Source organism: Hoplias malabaricus, chromosome X2 (genome assembly GCF_029633855.1).
Source record: "Hoplias malabaricus isolate fHopMal1 chromosome X2, fHopMal1.hap1, whole genome shotgun sequence".
NCBI classification, from domain to species: Eukaryota; Metazoa; Chordata; class Actinopteri; order Characiformes; family Erythrinidae; genus Hoplias; species Hoplias malabaricus.
The window spans coordinates 25,953,994-25,972,047 of NC_089819.1; the positions used below are offsets into that span (position 1 = coordinate 25,953,994).

At 43.5% G+C, this 18,054-nt stretch overlaps 1 protein-coding gene across 1 annotated transcript in view; it reads right to left on the reverse strand.

Moving 5' to 3' along the window:
- Positions 1–18,054, reverse strand: part of LOC136676309 (sushi domain-containing protein 2-like) — a 128,203-nt gene that overhangs the window by 17,216 nt on the left and 92,933 nt on the right. The window contains exons 3-13 of the mRNA XM_066653208.1: positions 13,571–13,719; positions 13,205–13,372; positions 12,275–12,449; positions 11,913–12,114; positions 10,421–10,506; positions 9,953–10,221; positions 9,710–9,853; positions 9,284–9,442; positions 8,926–9,177; positions 7,349–7,627; positions 6,133–6,309 (exon numbers count right to left, since the gene is read on the reverse strand). Coding sequence (XP_066509305.1) covers positions 6,133–6,309; positions 7,349–7,627; positions 8,926–9,177; positions 9,284–9,442; positions 9,710–9,853; positions 9,953–10,221; positions 10,421–10,506; positions 11,913–12,114; positions 12,275–12,449; positions 13,205–13,372; positions 13,571–13,719 — 2,060 coding nt within the window. The remainder of the gene's footprint in view (positions 1–6,132; positions 6,310–7,348; positions 7,628–8,925; positions 9,178–9,283; positions 9,443–9,709; positions 9,854–9,952; positions 10,222–10,420; positions 10,507–11,912; positions 12,115–12,274; positions 12,450–13,204; positions 13,373–13,570; positions 13,720–18,054) is intronic.

An 18,054-nucleotide genomic window follows, 5' to 3' on the forward strand; every position in this document is an offset into this window, starting at 1 on the left:
TGTGCTCTACACTGCTTTACTGTGCTCTACACTGTTCTACACAGTTTTACTGTGCTCTACGTTGTTTTACTGTGCTCTACACTGTTCTACACTGTTTTACTGTGTTCTTCACTGTTCTACACTGCTTTACTGTGCTCTACACTGTTCTACTTTGCTCTACAGTGTTTTACTGTGTTCTGCATTGTTTCACTGTGCTCTACACTGTTTTACTGTGTTCTACACTACTGTTCTCTACACTGTTCTACTGTGTTCTGCACCGTTTTATTGTGCTCTACACAATTTTACTGTGCTCTACACTGCTTTACTTTGCTTTACACTGTTTTACTGTTCTTTACACTGTTTTACTGTGCTCTACACTGTTCTACACAGTTTTACTGTGTTCTACACTGCTTTACTGTGCTCTACACTGTTCTACACAGTTTTACTGTGCTCTACGTTGTTTTACTGTGCTCTACACTGTTCTACTGAGTTCTACACTACTGTTCTCTACACTGTTCTACTGTGTTCTACACCGTTTTATTGTGCTCTACACAATTTTACTGTGCTCTACACTGCTTTACTTTGCTTTACACTGTTTTACTGTTCTTTACACTGTTTTACTGTGCTCTACACTGTTCTACACAGTTTTACTGTGTTCTACACTGCTTTACTGTGCTCTACACTGTTCTACACAGTTTTACTGTGCTCTACGTTGTTTTACTGTGCTCTATACTGTTCTACAGTTTTACTGTGTTCTACACTGTTCTACTGTGTTCTATTGTGCTCTACACTGTTGTACTGTGTTCTACACTGTTTTACTGTGTTCTTCACTGTTCTACACTGTTGTACTGTGTTCTACACTGCTTTACTGTGCTCTATCCTGTTCTACAATGTTTAACTGTGTTCTACAATGTTCTACACAGTTTCACTGTGCTCTATACTGTTTTACTATGCTATACACTGTTCTACACTGTTTTGTTGTGCTCTACATTATTTTACTGTGTTCTACACTGTTTTACTGTGTTCTCCACTGTTGTACTGTGCTCTACACTGTTCTACACTGTTTTACTGTGTTCTTCACTCTATTACTGTGTTCTACACTGTTTACTGTGCTCTACACTGTTTTACTGTGTTCTACACTGTTTCACTCTGCTCTACAATGTTTTACTATGCTATACACTGTTTTGTTGTGCTCTACATTGTTTTACTGTGTTCTACACTGTTTTACTGTGTTCTACACTGCTTTACTGTGTTCTACACTGCTTTACCGTGTTCTACACTGCTTAATTGTTCTACACTATTCTACACTACACTGTTTCACTCTGCTCTACAATGTTTTACTATGCTATAGTTAGCATAGTAAGTTAGCAAACTGTGTAGAGCACAGTAAAACAGTGTAAAGAACAGTAAAACAGTGTAAAGCAACATCACCAAAATCAGCCCATGTCTTTCTCAATCTGCTGCCTTCATCTCCATCTCCACTTGCACTTGCTCTCACCGATACATCACCCCTGTTCTCCAACATCTTCACTGGCTTCCTCTTAACATCTTAACTTTGCTCCCTCACACCTCTCTGCTCTTCTTCATGCCTCACACATTCACATTCTCAGGTCTTCCTCAGCCGGCTGCTCCCTCCCTCCAGCCTCCACAGCTCTGGTGATGGAGATTTCTCTAGATCTGCTCCAACTCTGGAACTCTGTTCTCCCTTTAGTCCAACACTCTCTAACTCACTCTATGTTCAAATCAAACCTCAAAATATATCTTTCCTCCCTTAGTTACAATACCCCTATAATGTAGTCTAGTTATGTTTGTTCTGTACTCTTTGTTAGACTATGACTATTGTAAGCATCTTGGAGTTTTGCAAAGTGCTATATAAATAAAATGTATTAATATTCTTCTTATTTTTATTAATATTATTACACCGTTCTACTGTGTTACTTTGAAAACGAAGATGATGAAGGTGAAGATGGTGAAGATAATGAAGATGGTGGTGAAACAAAGGCCTGTATCTAGTGTTAAATCCTGGTAAATGCTGCCCCCTGGTGGCTGATGAGGAGAACGACCCTCTGTTCCAGCCACAATGCACTGGCTGTTTCTTCAATTAGATTTTATTATTTTTTTTACTTTTCTTTAAATATTTGAACAGTTTTGTGTCACGCTGAGTCTCTGGGGTTTTATGTCCCTCTGGATTCCTCTGTCGCTCTACAGCAGGCTTCCTCAAACGCTCCCACCTCACGGCCTGAACAGTGTCTTACAAACACACCGTCACAGGAACTAAACTGTGTAAAATTCTAGAAAACTAAACCTACACAAACGAGCGTTAGACGCGTTTCAGAACCTTAGAGTATAGCTAAAAAAATGTGTGGGTCAAGGAGGGTGTTGTGTGAGTGGAGGTGGGTGATGTAGGTGGAGGTGGTTGTTGTGTGAGTGGAGGTGGGTGATGTAGGTGGTGGTGGTTGTTGTGTGGGTGGAGGTGGGTGATGTAGGTGGAGGTGGGTGATGTAGGTGTAGGTGGTTGTTGTGTGAGTGGAGGTGGGTGATGTAGGTGGAGGTGGTTGTTGTGTGAGGTGGAGGTGGTTGTGTGAGTGGAGGTGGTTGTTGTGTGAGTGGAGGTGGTTGTTGTGTGAGTGGAGGTGGTTGTTGTGTGAGTGGAGGTGGTTGTTGTGTGAGGTGGAGGTGGGTGTTGTGTGAGTGGGTGGAGGATGTTGTGGTGGTTAAAGGAGGGTGTTGTGGGTGGAGGTGGGTGTTGTGTGGATGGATGATGGTGTTTTTGGGAAAGGAGGGTGTTGTGGTGGTTAAAGGAGGGCGATGGAGGTGGAGGTTGGTGTTGTGTGGGTGGTGGAGGGTGTTGTTGGGAAAGGAGGGTGTTGTGTGGGTGGAGGAGGGTGTTGTGGCAGTTAAAGAAGGGTGCTTTCGGTGGAGGTTGGTGTTGTGTGGGTGGAGGAGGGTGTTGTGGTGGTTAAAGGAGGGTGATGTAGGTAGAGGTTGGTGTTGTGTGGGTGGAAGAGGGTGTTGTGGGTGGAGGAGAGTGTTGTGGTGGTTAAAGGAGGGTGATGTAGGTGGAGGTTGGTGTTGTGTGGGTGGAAGAGGGTGTTGTGGTGGTTAAATGAGGCTTTGTGGGTGGAGGAGGGTGTTGTGTTTGTTAAAGGAGGGTGTTGTGGCAGTTAAAGAACGGTGCTTTCGGTGGAGGTTGGTGTTGTGTGGGTGGAACAGGGTGTTGTGGGTGGAGGAGGGTGTTTGGGTGGTTAAAGGAGGCTTTGTGGGTGGAGGAGAGTATTGTGGGTGGTGGAGGGTGTTGTGGTGGTTAAAGGAGGGTGATGTAGGTGGAGGTTGGTGTTGTGTGGGTGGAAGAGGGTGTTGTGCTGGTTAAATGAGGCTTTGTGGGTGGAGGAGGGTGTTGTGTTTGTTAAAGGAGGGTGATGTAGGTGGAGGTTGGTGTTGTGTGAGTTAAGGAGAGATTTGTGGGTGGAGGAGGGTGTTGTGTGGGTTAAAGAAGACTTTGTGGGTGGAGGAGGGTGTTGTGTTTGTTAAAGGGGGGTGATGTAGGTGGAGGTTGGTGTTGTGTGGGTTAAGGAGAGTGTTGTGGGTGGAGGAGGGTGTTGTGTGGGTTAAGGAGAGTATTGTGGGTGGAGGAGGGTGTTGTGGGTGGAGGAGGCTGTTGTGGTGGTTAAAGAAGGTTGATGTAAAAGAGGATGTGATCTGTCCGCAACCCGTTTGGCTGTTCCTGTACCGGTTTAGAAGAAGCTGTTTTGCTCGCCCTAGTTTTCCTGTTACTTGTTTATACTGTTATTTCTATACTTATTTCTGTCTTTATCACTTACTAACCATCCATAGATCTATTTTATAGATTATCTCAACATGATTATTTATTACAGAGGCACAAAAACATCCACCTGCTCTAATTCAACCAAAAGCGGTAGAACTAAAATTTGGGTTACTCAACATAAGATCACTAAACTCAAAAGGAGTCATCGTAAATGATATCATAAGTGATCACACATTCAACGTTTTCTGTCTCACGGAATCTTGGGTTAGACCAAATGAATTTTCAGCACTAAATGAAGCCACCCCTCTAGACTATAATTACGTGCATAGCCCAAGATTATCAGGCAAAGGAGGTGGAGTATGTGTAATTTACCCAAACACCCTAGATATCAGTCTTAAACAATGAGACACCTTCACTTCTTTTGAGGTTCTCTTCACCATTATTACAAACCTGGTCACAAAAAAGGACTCATTTTTATTATGTAACATTTACAGACCACCAGGACCTTACTCAGAATTTCTTAAAGAATTCATTGATTTCGCTGCAAACCTAGCTGTGTGCAATCATAAAGTTATAATTGTAGATTTCAATATCCATTTTGTGAAGGCAGATGACCCACTAAAAAGGCATTTACTTCAATCCTAGACTCTGTTGGTATTACTCAAAATGTAACAGGGCCAACTCACTACTGCAGTCACACTTTAGACTTAGTTCTGACACTTGGTCTAAACATAGACAAAATTAATATCTTACCGCAATCCTCAGCAATCTCCGACCATTCCCTTATTTCATATGAGCTACGTCTTAGCCATAATATATATATGTCCCCTCGCTATTCTACAAAGCATATAATAAAATCATCTACCATCGTACAATTTATAGAAAACCTCCCAGAACTATCAACCCAAGTTCCCACTCCATCAGAACCTACGGAGCTAGATGTACTAACTGATTACTTAGAAAATACCTGTCGATCTACTTTAGAAGTGGCACCACTTAAAAGAAAACGTATTAGACAGAAAAAACTTGCCCCATGGTATAATGATAAAACCCATACCTTAAAACATCACGGAAACTAGAGCGGAAATGGTGATCAACCAAGCTGGAAGTGTTCCATTCTGCCTGGAAGGACAGCCTTATAGAGTATAGAAATGCCCTCACTAAAGCTCGCTCAGCTTATCCTTCGCTGATCTCCAATAATAAAAACAATCCGAGAGCACTGTTTAGTGTGTTTTCCAGAATTACAAAATATCAAGCCGTTTCTGGCTAATTCCAGCAACTCTCACCAGTAAAGATTTTATGGACTTTTTTAATAATAAAATTGAGAATATTAGACAACAAACTCAATCCACAGTATTAAATCTGCCCTGGCTGCCACCCGATGTGACTGTTATAATATAACATAATGTAACTGTAAAAGAAAGACTTTTACCCACTCCCACAGTTAGAACTAGAGATTATCACCTCCACAAACTGTACAACTTGCACACTTGATGCAATTCCCACAAAATTACTTTTAAAAGAAGTACTACCAGCTATTATTAATCCTCTTTTAACTATAGTAAACTCATCGCTTAGCCTGGGCCATGTACCCAAAGCTTTTAAACTAGCAGTTATTAAACCTATGATCAAGAAACCAAACCTTGATGCTAGTACACTGTCTAATTACAGGCCTATTTCAAATCTGCCATTTTTGTCCAGATCTTAGAAAAACTGTGGCCCAACAACTTAGTTCATATCTACATAAGAATCATATATATGAAAAATTCCAATCTGGATTCAGGCCACATCATAGCACTGAGACAGCTCTAGTCAAGATCCCAAACGATCTTCTTCTTGCCTCTGATCAAGGCCACGTATCTCTGCTGGTGCTTCTTGACCTCAGCACAGCTTTCAATACGATAGATCACAATATTATCCTAGAAAGGTAGAAAACATGGTTGGAATCACAGGGACAGCCCTATTATGGTTCAAATCTTACTTAAGGGAACGTTATCAATTTGTAAATGCCACGATTAGAAATGCTTTATCCCTGCAGGAGCAGACACATTAGTACATGCCTTTATTACTTCAAGACTTCACTATTGTAACACACTACTATCAGGACGCACCAGCAGAACTTCAACTTGTTCAAAACACTGCAGCCGGGGTCCTCATTAAAACTAGAGAATTTGAACACATCAGCCCTGTTCTATCATCAATCCATTGGCTGCCTGTAAACTTCTGCAATGATTACAAAACTCTGTTATTAACATATAAAGCCCTACATGGGCTTTGTTTGTTAAAGGAGGGTGATGTAGGTGGATGTTGGTGTTATGTAGGTGGAGGAGAGTATTGTGGTGGTTAAAGGAGGGTGTTGTGGGTGGAGGAGGGTGTTGTGTGGTTACCTTGGATGCAGTGCGTCTGTTCTCCGCTCCACCTCCCATTGCTGAGACACACCCGCTGTTCTGCGCCGTGGAGACGGTAACCGTGATTACAGGAGAAGTTCACATTCGACCCAGTCAGATACAGCGTCCCCTCCTTCTGCCCCTGATTTGGTGTAGCCAGCCAACCGCACGACACCACTACACCACACACACACACACACACACACACACCATCTCAGTGTTCATACACCACCACACATCATGTGGACTCTGCTGGTCTGTTCTGCTTCTCCACCAGGTAAATCAGGTCCTGGTCCTGGGTTCTGTTTTAGTGGCGGTTCTCTCGTGGTTCTGAGTAGGGACTAAACTGTGGTGTGTAAACCTTGATGAGTGCTGATTGTATTTGTCAGATATTTATCAGAAAACAATAAACACACAGTCTGTGTACACGAGTCTGTAGAAATCCAGAAGGAAAGATTTCATTAATTTCAAAAATTTTACTGGAAAACTGTAAAATAATTCCCTAACAACAACAATTTACAGCTGTGTTCTGACCGGCTCCTTACTCACTACATAGTGCACAGGAATAGGGCGCTGAGTTCAGGAGGGTACTGAAAGATTTCTGATGTGACCTAAGGCAGGTTTACCAATCAGCGCAGTGCATTATGGGTATGTGCTCAGCGCTAGGGTGCATGGGTTCTACAGTACTTAATGTGGTGTATTGTGGGATTGTTCGAGGGCACTGGCTGTGTCCAAAAATGGCTCCCAATATGCGTTGGACAGTGGAAATGTCTGAATTCACTTTGAGTCTAGCACTAACACTAAATAGTGCCCACTCTATAGCACACTACTATCTCAGCGAGATCAAACCTTGTACGGCTAAATGTTTCTGCTCCTCCTAGCAATCACATGGAATACCACAGCAATCTCCTAGCAACATCCTGAAAGCCTCCTGGGATAATGTTGCAGCCAACAAGCAACACTCTGCAGCCAGACCAGATACTGCAGCAAATACCATAGCAATCATGTGGGGTACCACAGCAACCACACTGCAACACCTTAGCAACCAAAAGATACCATAGCACCTACCTAGCAATGCCCTAGCCACCAGCCAATAATTTCATACATCGGTTCTATTAATTATTTTTCTCAGAAGCTAGGTTCTAGATATTTTACATTATGTTTATGACACTTACTGAGTTCTATATCATTTATATTAGGGTTCTCTGACTCTTACCTGGTTCTAGATCCTGTTGGATGATGGTGTACCTGCGGTAGGAGAGCAGAGTCTGGTTCCCCAGTTCTAGACTCCGAGAGATAAGTGTGTCGTATTTACAGAAATGGAATCCTTCTCCAGAACACAGTTCCAACGCCGGACCCAGGAGCGGATCGGACGGATCCTCGGTCACAGAGAAGATCGGAATAAACGAGGGATCGTGCTTCGGAGAAAAATAATATTCTTTCAGCAGGAACTCAGAGTCATACGTGAAGAGAGAGGATTCATTACTGATCGCCCCTGAGAGAGAGAGAGAGAGAGTGAGAGAATGAGAGAGAATGAGTGAACCGTAAACACAGAGATGGACAGTGTTTCAGTGGGAGTCAGAGCAGTGGACAATGGTGGTGAATGGAACCAGGCAGGACGCTGTGAGACACACTCTCTGTCCTCCATCATCATCATCATTACTCCATAGAGACTCTGTAGACGGTGGAGGAGGAGAGGGAATAAAATGCTGTGTGTGTGTTGGAGATATGGAGACGCCTGTTTTTTTTCACTGGTCCTATTGTGTGTCCGTCAGATTTATTTTCCTGCTGTAGTAGGTGGTTCTAGACCACAATAAAGGGAATGTCTATGATTGTGAGTTAATGCAGTTCTCTCTGTTAGTTTACATTCAGAAGCTCAGCGTTTTTAAGGTGGAGCGGTGTGTGTGAGTAAGAAGCGACTGTATCTTTTAATGTGCAGCGGTGTGTGTGAGTAAGAAGTGACTGTATCTTTTAAGGTGGAGCGGTGTGTGTGAGTAAGAAGTGACTGTATCTTTAAAGGTGGAGCGGTGTGTGTGAGTAAGAAGCGACTGTATCTTTTAAGGTGGAGCGGTGTGTGTGAGTAAGAAGCGACTGTATCTTTTAATGTGGAGCGGTGTGTGTGAGTAAGAAGTGACTGTATCTTTTACGGTGGAGCGGTCTGTGTGAGTAAGAAGCGACTGTATCTTTTACGGTGGAGCGGTGTGTGTGAGTAAGAAGCGACTGTATCTTTTACGGTGGAGCGGTGTGTGTGAGTAAGAAGCGACTGTATCTTTTACGGTGGAGCGGTGTGTGTGAGTAAGAAGCGACTGTATCTTTTAAGGTGGAGCGGTGTGTGTGAGTAAGAAGCGACTGTAGCTTTTAATGTGGAGCGGTGTGTGTGAGTAAAAAAACTAAATATTAAGTTTCGGGAAGAAGATTTTGTTTGATGAAAGCTGTAAATCATTTTTAAAATGTAATAAATTTCACTAAAACACTTTCACAAATCATTTTTACTTAAATCTAAGGCTGTGTCTGAAACAAGGGGAAAGCTCCACTGAGGCAGTGTTCTGAGGGAGGCACAGAGTCGTGTCTGAAATCAATGTTTGTTTAAACGCTGTCTGCTTTCTGCTCTAGTATCTTTATTGTAGTTATTTTGCAGAGTGATGAAGGTCTACCCATGTCCTACCCGTCTGTTTCTAATGCAACTTAGTTACAAACAGCTCAGTGTCAAAACACTGCCCTCTAAAGTCTGACCTGTGACACAGCAAGGCGTTTCAGACCTTTTAGAGTAAATTAAAGAGTGGAAGTCCTCACATGCCACAGCGAAGGCGTATATGTCCTGTGCACTAGCGTTAGCGTTACAGGTGACGGTTCCGTCGGGTTCCGTCAGGTCATCCGCAGCCTGGTCGTTCATTTTACCCAGAAGCCCCACCGTTTGGTTAGAAAAGTCCTGCGGCAGGAGAACCGTTAAGGTCATGGCCTCACCCTGACCTCGGAACTCCAGCCCTGCCCCAGAGGCGAACATCACAGTCACGTTCTGTGGAACCGCGGAGAACACAAACACACCTAGAACACAGAGGAAACAGCACATCAGAATATATCTAGAACACACACAAAACTCTGACAGTGCGGCATGGGGGTGGGGGTGGGGGGGTGTTAAAGGTGTGTTTACCTTTCAGGTCGATCCAGCTCTGCTCCGAAAAGCTGAGCTCTTCCTGGTTCATCAACACCTGCAGGTGATTCGGCCAATCAGAGAGACGCACCTCGATGACATCAGAGTCCTTTTCCTTCATCGCCACCGAACTGAGCCTCGTCGCCATAATGGCCGAGCCTGAAAGAGGAGTTTAAAGAGCACTGAAGCGTTGTTTAAAGCAGTGATCAGGATCTCCTCTGATGCTCTTGTCCACTCTGAGAGTGTTACACTGACCCCTGGTGGCCTGCTGCTGTAGTACGGCTGTTTAAACATGGCCACTGCTGGCCTGTTAGACGCCATCAGAGGTCTGCTAAAGGACATAAAGACTGTGGTGTACGTCCGTAGAGAGAGCGCTGTGTAAGGAGACGGTAATAAAAGCAGGTGATTCATTGTGGCTGTGTTTACCGTTGCGAGCAGTCAACAGCGCTGTCCGGCCCTGAACGGTCAGATTAAAGTGCTCTGAGTGCAGCAGAGTGTACTCTCCTTTGCCATTGAAGGTGTACGACACTCCATCAAATGTCATGAAGTGAGGGTCACCCAGCACAGAGGCTGCAGGACGTAAAACATTGTAATTACATCACAAAACAAACAAACAGGATATAAAAGTAGTCTGTACCTGCTAAGGGGGAGGGAGGAGGGGGTTTTTACCTGCTCGTGGAGGGCGGTAGGTCCTGCAGTCGCTGGACGGTCGGTGGGTGAAGTAATAGTGACAGTTCTCTGACCACAGGCAGCAATAGTAGAAGCTGATGACATCATATTTCCAGTGAGACAGTCCCGGGACTCGGGGGGGCCTCAGGTACGGGGGGGCGCCCCAGTCGTGTCCTCTGTCTGGAGTACTGCCCCCAATCGAATCTCCTGTCAGAATCTGAGCCCCAGTTCTGTCATAGCAACACTGCTGACCAGCGCCATACTGAGGACTGTCCAGGAATTACACAACAACAAATAAACACTGTCACATTCCTCTCAAATCCCAGGTCGTCCACCAGGCTAAGGTTGGGTGGTGTTTGTTACCTGGCCTGTATTCCTCTTACACAGTGGACAGCTCTGTGGTGGTGAGAATGATTGTGTTTTTTTGGTGTTGTGTGGTGTTTGTGTGAGGTTGGGTGTGTTTGGTACCTGGCCTGTATTCCTCTGACACAGTGGACTGCTCCAGGGTGATAAGTACAAACGCTGCCCTTCTCGATGTCACAGCCATAATCCGTCTGCACAAACAGCGAAACACACACCAAAGAGCGCTACACACATCTCTACGCAACCTTAAAACACTCAGCTCACTGCTTCTTCACTCAGGTCTGGGTAGTCTTTGGGTGGTGTTTTGTTGTTATTTGGCATTGTTTGTTTGCTGGTGTTGGGTGGTGTTTTGTTGCTGTTGGGTGGTGTTTGGGTGTGGTATAGGTGGTGTTAGCGTTATTTGGGTGCTGATTTGTTGGTGTTGGGTATTTTTATTTTGGTGGTGTTTTTGGGTGTTGGGTGGTGTTTCTTTCGTGTTGGTTGTTGTTTCTTTGGTGTTGGGTAGTGTTTTGTTGCTGTTAGGTGGTGTTGTGGTGTATGGGTGGTGTTTTGTTGGTGTTCAGGTGGTGTTTCTTTGGTGTTGGGTGGTATAGGTGGTGTTAGTGTGTTATTTAAGTGGTGTTGGGTAGTGTTTTTGTGTGGTATGGGTGATGTTGTGATTTATTGTTGTTAGGTGATACCTTGGTGGTGTTTTACTGCTTTTGTGTGGTGTTGTGTGGTGTATGGGTGGTGCTTCGGTGTGATATAGGTGGTGTTGGTATTTGGGTGCTGACTGTTTGAATGTTGGTGTTGAATTTTGGTGGTGTTTTGTTGGTGTTGGGTGGTGTTTCTTTGGGGTTTGTTGCTGTTAAATTGTGCTTGGGTGGTGTTGTGTGGTTGTGTTTTGTTGGTGTGTGTGGTTTTTGGGTGTTGAGTGGTGTTTTGTTGGTGTTGAGTCGTGTTTGGGTGTTGTTTCTTTGGTGCTGTGTGGTTTTTGGGTGTTGAGTGGTGTTTTGTTGGTGTTGAGTCGTGTTTGGGTGTTGTTTCTTTGGTGTTTAGGTGGTGTTTCTTTGGTGCTGAGTGGTGTGTTGTTGCTGTTGGGTAGTGTTATGTAGTGTTGCCTGGTGTCTGGGTGGTGTTTGTTGGTGTTGGGTGGTGTTTGGCTGGTGTTTTTGGGTGGTGTTTCTTTGGTGTTGGTACATTGTTGTTTTTGGGTGGTTTTCCATTGATGTTTGGGTGGTGTTTTGTTGCTGTTAGGTGGTGTTGTGTGGTTTATGGGTGGTGCAAAACAGTGTTTAGGTGGTGTTTCTTTGGTTTTTGTTAGGATATATCCTGGTATTAGGGTAGTGTTTTGTTGGTGTTGGGTGAAATTTGGGTGTTTCTTTGTTGTTGAGTTGTTTGGTGGTATTTGGTTGGTATTTTGTTGGTGTGGGGTGATGTTTCTTTGATTTTAGGTGGTGTTTTTTTGGTGTTTGGGTGGTTATTAGTTGGTGTTTGAATGGTGTTTAGGTGGTGTTTCTTTGGTGTTTAGGTGGTGTCTCTTTGGTTTTCGGGTTATGTTTTGTTGGAGATGGACGGTGTTGAGGTTGTGTTGGGTGGTGCTGGGTGGAGTACTTACGTGAAACCTGCCCGTGTCTGCTCGGGCCTGGGCGAGGGTGCAGGGACAGTCCATCAGCTCCGGGAGAAAGTTGGGAATTCTCTTCTCTTCTTTGTCCCATTTAACACAGTTCTCAAAAGCCCAGCCCATGGAGTCTCGGCTAAACTCTACCTCCAAGTGGTAGGCCAGGGCATGAGCTCCACTCCACACACTGTTCACATTACTGCGTGCACGCCCACACACACACACACACACACACACACCCTGATGCTTTATTGCAGTGTGTGTGTATATGGAGGGGGTGTTTGTTTTTAAACATGTTTTACAGGACATAATATACAAAGATGAACCGGACTCTTTAAAGTTGCTGGTCTCATTCTTACCACTGTCCATCTGCCACAGTATTGGGGCTGAGCCTCATGCTGCCCATGTGCCAGTTGGACCAGGGTTTTTCAGAACGCTTGGGCGTGAAGCTGAAGGCTCCATTATTGGTCACATTTCTCCCCACGGTGTACAAATACGTCCACTGCGTGCTCCAGTGCTCTGAGTACGGCTCCCCTGAGGCATACACATACCGTCACAGTCTGAGCACAGGCTTTGGAGACCTCAGTGAAACAATAATAATAATAATAATAATAATAATAATAATAATGGGGCGGCATGGTGGTGCAGCAGGTAGTGTCGCAGTCACACAGCTCCAGGGACCTGGAGATTGTGGGTTTGATTCCCGCTCCGGGTGACTGTCTGTGAGGAGTGTGGTGTGTTCTCCCTGTGTCTGCGTGGGTTTCCTCCCGGTGACTGTCTGTGAGGAGTGTGGTGTGCTCTCCCTGTGTCTGCATGGGTTTCCTCCGGGTGCTCCAGTTTCCTCCCACAGTCCAAAAACACACGTTGGTAGGTGGATTGGGGACTCAAAAGTGTCCATAGGTGTGAGTGAATGTGTGTGTGTGTTGCCCTGTGAAGGACTGGCGCCCCATCCAGGGTGTATTCCCGCCTTGTGCCCAATTACTCCAGGTAGGCTCTGGACCCACTGCGACCCTGAACTGGATAAGGGTTACAGATAATGAATGAATGAATGAATGAATAATAATGATTACATTATAATAAATGTAATTAAATATAAAGCTGAATAACTGTTGTTCTAGGTGGCTGATATGTTGTTGCTAAGGTGTTCCAGTTGGTTGCTATGATGTCCATGTAGTTGCTATGTGGGTGCTAAGGTGTCCAAGTTGGTAGCTAGGTCGGTGCTATGACGCTACAGTGTGGGCAGGCAGAGGGTCCTCAGGTGAGTTCTACCTGAGCGTAACGGAGCTCACCTGGTTCATCGTAGCCCCACAGCTCCACGTTGACTTTGTCAGAGTTTATCAGTGAAGAATTCCACACCATCATCAGAATTCCTCCAACTCCCGGCGTTCCATAATACTGCCACTGAGTCCCATTCACCAGGAGCAACTTCAGCCCCACACTCAGCTTACTGTGGTGCACTGTCGATCAGTTTATCACTCCGTCAATCACTCCATTCACCAATCAATCAGCAATCAATCAATTAATCAATCAGTGAATCAAGTCAATCCCAGGTACTATCCAGTCCCAACTGATGGGTTTAAGACCAGAAACTACCTTCGTTCCACACTGAATCCACCTTAAAGCCACCTTAAAGTCACCTGAACACCTGCACTCACCTGAGAGCCAGCGTCCGGATCTGGAGTAGGGTCCTTTGTCAACGGAGACTTCAAAAGGAACAAAGCCGGTCTCAAACAACATCGGAGCAACACAGTGTCCCACTCCATCAGCTTCAACATACCCCCACGTCTCAATCTGAGACTTAAACCTGCAAAACACACACACACACACACCATTAGCTCTGACATACCCCGACGTCTCAATCTGACACTTAAATCTTAAGTTAAATGTGAGTGGGTGAGATAAATGTGAAGTGGTGAGTTAAATGTGAATTGGTGAGTTAAATGTGAAGGGGTGAGATAAATGTGAAGGGGTGAGTTAAATGTGAAGGGGTGAGATAAATGTGAGTGGGTGAAATAAATGTGAGTGGGTGAGATAAATGTGAGTGGGTGAGATTAATGTGAGTGTGTGAGATAAATGTGAGTGGGTGAGATAAATGAGGGTTGATGAGATAAATGTGAGTGGGTGAGATAAATGTAAAGGGGTGAGATAAATGTCAGTGGGTGAGATAAATGTGAAGGGGTGAAATAAATGTGAGTGGGTGAGATAAATGTGAGTGGGTGAGATTAATGTGAGTGTGTGAGATAAATGTGAATGGGTGAGATAAATGTAAAGGGGTGAGATAAATGTGAGTGGGTGAGATAAATGTGAGTGGGTGAGATAAATGTGAAGGGGTGAGATAAATGTGAGTGTGTGAGATAAATGTGAAGGTGTGAAAAAAATGTGAAGGTGTGAGTTAAATGTGAAGAGGTGAGATAAATGTGAAGGGGTGAAATAAATGTGAATGGGTGAGTTAAATGTGAATGGGTGAGTTTAATGTGAGTGGGTGAGTTAAATGTGAAGGGGTGAGATAAATGAGAGTGGGTGAGATAAATGTGAGTGGTTGAGATAAATGTAAAAGGGTGAGATAAATGTGAAGGGGTGAGTTAAATGTGAGTGTGTGAGTTTAATGTGAAGGGGTGAGTTAAATGTGAAGGGGTGAGATAAATGTGAGTGTGTGAGATAAATGTGAGTGGGTGAAATAAATGTGAGTGGGTGAGATAAATGTGAGTGGGTGAGTTTAATGTGAGTGGGTGAGATAAATGTGAATGGGTGAGATAAATGTGAGTGGGTGAGATAAATGAGGGTTGATGAGATAAATGTGAGTGGGTGAGATAAATGTAAAGGGGTGAGATTAATGTGAGTGTGTGAGATAAATGTGAATGGGTGAGATAAATGTGAGTGGGTGAGATAAATGAGGGTTGATGAGATAAATGTGAGTGGGTGAGATAAATGTAAAGGGGTGAGATAAATGTCAGTGGGTGAGATAAATGTGAGTGGGTGAAATAAATGTGAGTGGGTGAAATAAATGTGAGTGGGTGAGATAAATGTGAGTGGGTGAGATAAATGTGAGTGGGTGAGATTAATGTGAGTGTGTGAGATAAATGTGAATGGGTGAGATAAATGTAAAGGGGTGAGATAAATGTGAGTGGGTGAGATAAATGTGAAGGGGTGAGATAAATGTGAGTGGGTGAGATAAATGTGAGTGGGTGAGATAAATGTGAGTGTGTGAGATAAATGTGAAGGTGTGAAAAAAATGTGAAGGTGTGAGTTAAATGTGAAGAGGTGAGATAAATGTGAAGGGGTGAAATAAATGTGAATGGGTGAGTTAAATGTGAATGGGTGAGTTTAATGTGAGTGGGTGAGTTAAATGTGAAGGGGTGAGATAAATGAGAGTGGGTGAGATAAATGTGAGTGGTTGAGATAAATGTAAAAGGGTGAGATAAATGTGAAGGGGTGGGTTAAATGTGAGTGTGTGAGTTTAATGTGAAGGGGTGAGATAAATGTGAAGGGGTGAGATAAATGTGAGTGTGTGAGTTTAATGTGAGTGGGTGAGTTAAATGTGAAGGGGTGAGATAAATGTGAAGGGGTGAGATAAATGAGGGTTGGTGAGATAAATGTGAGTGGGTGAGATAAATGTAAAGGGGTGAGTTAAATGTGAGTGGGTGAGATAAATGTGAAGAGGTGAGTTAAATATTAAGGGGTGAGTTAAATGTGAGTGGGTGAGATAAATGTGAGTGTGTGAGTTTAATGTGAAGGGGTGAGTTAAATGTGAAGGGGTGAGATAAATGTGAAGGGGTGAGATTAATGTGAGATAAATGTGAAATAAATGTGAGTGGGTGAGTTTAATGTGAGTGGGTGAGATAAATGTGAAGGGGTGAGATTACTGTGAGTGTGTGAGATAAATGTGAGTGGGTGAGATAAATGAGGGTTGATGAGATAAATGTGAGTGGGTGAGATAAATGTAAAGGGGTGAGATAAATGTGAGTGGGTGAGATAAATGTGAAGGGGTGAGATAAATGTGAGTGTGTGAAATAAATGTGAGTGGGTGAGATAAATGTGAGTGGGTGAGTTTAATGTGAGTGGGTGAGATTAATGTGAGTGTGTGAGATAAATGTGAATGGGTGAGATAAATGAGGGTTGATGAGATAAATGTGAGTGCGTGAGATAAATGTAAAGGGGTTAGATAAATGTGAGTGGGTGAGATAAATGTGAGTGGGTGAGATAAATGTGAAGGGGTGAGATAAATGTGAGTGTGAGAGTTTAATGTGAAGGGGTGAGATTAATGTGAGTGGGTGACATAAATGTGAGTGGGTGAGATAAATGTGAAGGGGTGAGATAAATGTGAGTGTGTGAGTTAAATGTGAAGGGGTGAGATAAATGTGAGTGGGTGAGTTAAATGTGAAGGGGTGAGTTAAATGTGAGTGAGTGAGATAAATGTGAGTGGGTGAGTTTAATGTGAAGGGGTGAGATAAATGTGAGTGTGTGAGATAAATGTGAATGGGGTGAGATAAATGTGAGTGTGTGAGATAAATGTGAAGGTGTGAGAAAAATGTGAAGGTGTGAATTAAATGTGAAGAGGTGAGATAAATGTGAGTTGGTGAGATAAATGAGGGTTGACGGGATAAATGTGAGTGGGTGAGATAAATGTAAAGGGGTGAGATAAATGTGAAGGGGTGAGATAAATGTGAAGGGGTGAGATAAATGTGAGTGTGTGAGATAAATGTGAGTGGGTGAGATAAATGTGAGTGGGTGAGATAAATGTGAGTGGGTGAGATTAATGTGAGTGGGTGAGATTAATGTGAGTGTGTGAGATAAATGTGAATGGGTGAGATAAATGTAAAGGGGTGAGATAAATGTGAGTGGGTGAGATAAATGTGAGTGGGTGAGATAAATGTGAAGGGGTGAGATAAATGTGAAGGGGTGAGTTAAATATTAAGGGGTGAGTTAAACGTGAAGGGGTGAGATAAATGTAAAGGGGTGAGATAAATGTGAGTGTGTGAGATAAATGTGAATGGGGTGAGATAAATGTGAAGGTGTGAGATAAATGTGAATGGGGTGAGATAAATGTGAAGGTGTGAGAAAATTGTGAAGGTGTGAGTTAAATGTGAAGAGGTGAGATAAATGTGAGTTGGTGAGATAAATGTGAATGGGTGAGTTAAATGTGAATGGGTGAGTTTAATGTGAGTGGGTGAGTTAAATGTGAAGGGGTGAGATAAATGAGAGTGGGTGAGATAAATGTGAGTGGTTGAGATAAATGTAAAAGGGTGAGATAAATGTGAAGGGGTGAGATAAATGTGAGTGGGTGAGATAAATGTGAAGGGGTGAGATAAATGTGAAGGGGTGAGATAAATGTGAGTGTGTGAGTTTAATGTGAGTGGGTGAGTTAAATGTGAAGGGGTGAGATAAATGTGAAGGGGTGAGATAAATGTGGGTTGGTGAGATAAATGTGAGTGGGTGAGATAAATGTGAAGGGGTGAGTTAAATATTAAGGGGTGAGATAAATGTGAGTGTGTGAGTTTAATGTGAAGGGGTGAGTTAAATGTGAGTCTGTGAGATAAATATGAAGGGGTGAAATAAATGTGAGTGGGTGAGTTAAATGTGAGTTGGTGAGATAAATGTGAGTTGGTGAGATAAATGTGAAGGGGTGAAATAAATGTGAGTGGGTGAGATAAATGTGAGTGTGTGAGTTTAATGTGAAGGGGTGAGTTAAATGTGAGTGGTTGAGATAAATGTGAAGGGGTGAAATAAATGTGAGTTGGTGAGATAAATGTGAAGGGGTGAAATAAATGTGAGTTGGTGAGATAAATGTGAAGGGGTGAGATAAATGTGAGTGGCTGAGTTAAATGTGAGTTGGTGAGTTAAATGTGAGTGGGTGAGATAAATGTGAGTTGGTGAGATAAATGTGAAGGGGTGAGATAAATGTGAGTGGGTGAGATAAATGAGAGTGGGTGAGTTAAATGTGAGTTGGTGAGATAAATGTGAAGGGGTGAGATAAATGTGAGTGGGTGAGTTAAATGTGAGTGGGTGAGATAAATGTGAGTGGGTGAGATAAATGTGAGTTGGTGAGATAAATGTGAGTGGCTGAGTTAAATGTGAGTGTGTGAGTTTAATGTGAAGGGGTGAAATAAATGTGAATGGGTGACTTAAATGTGAAGGGGTG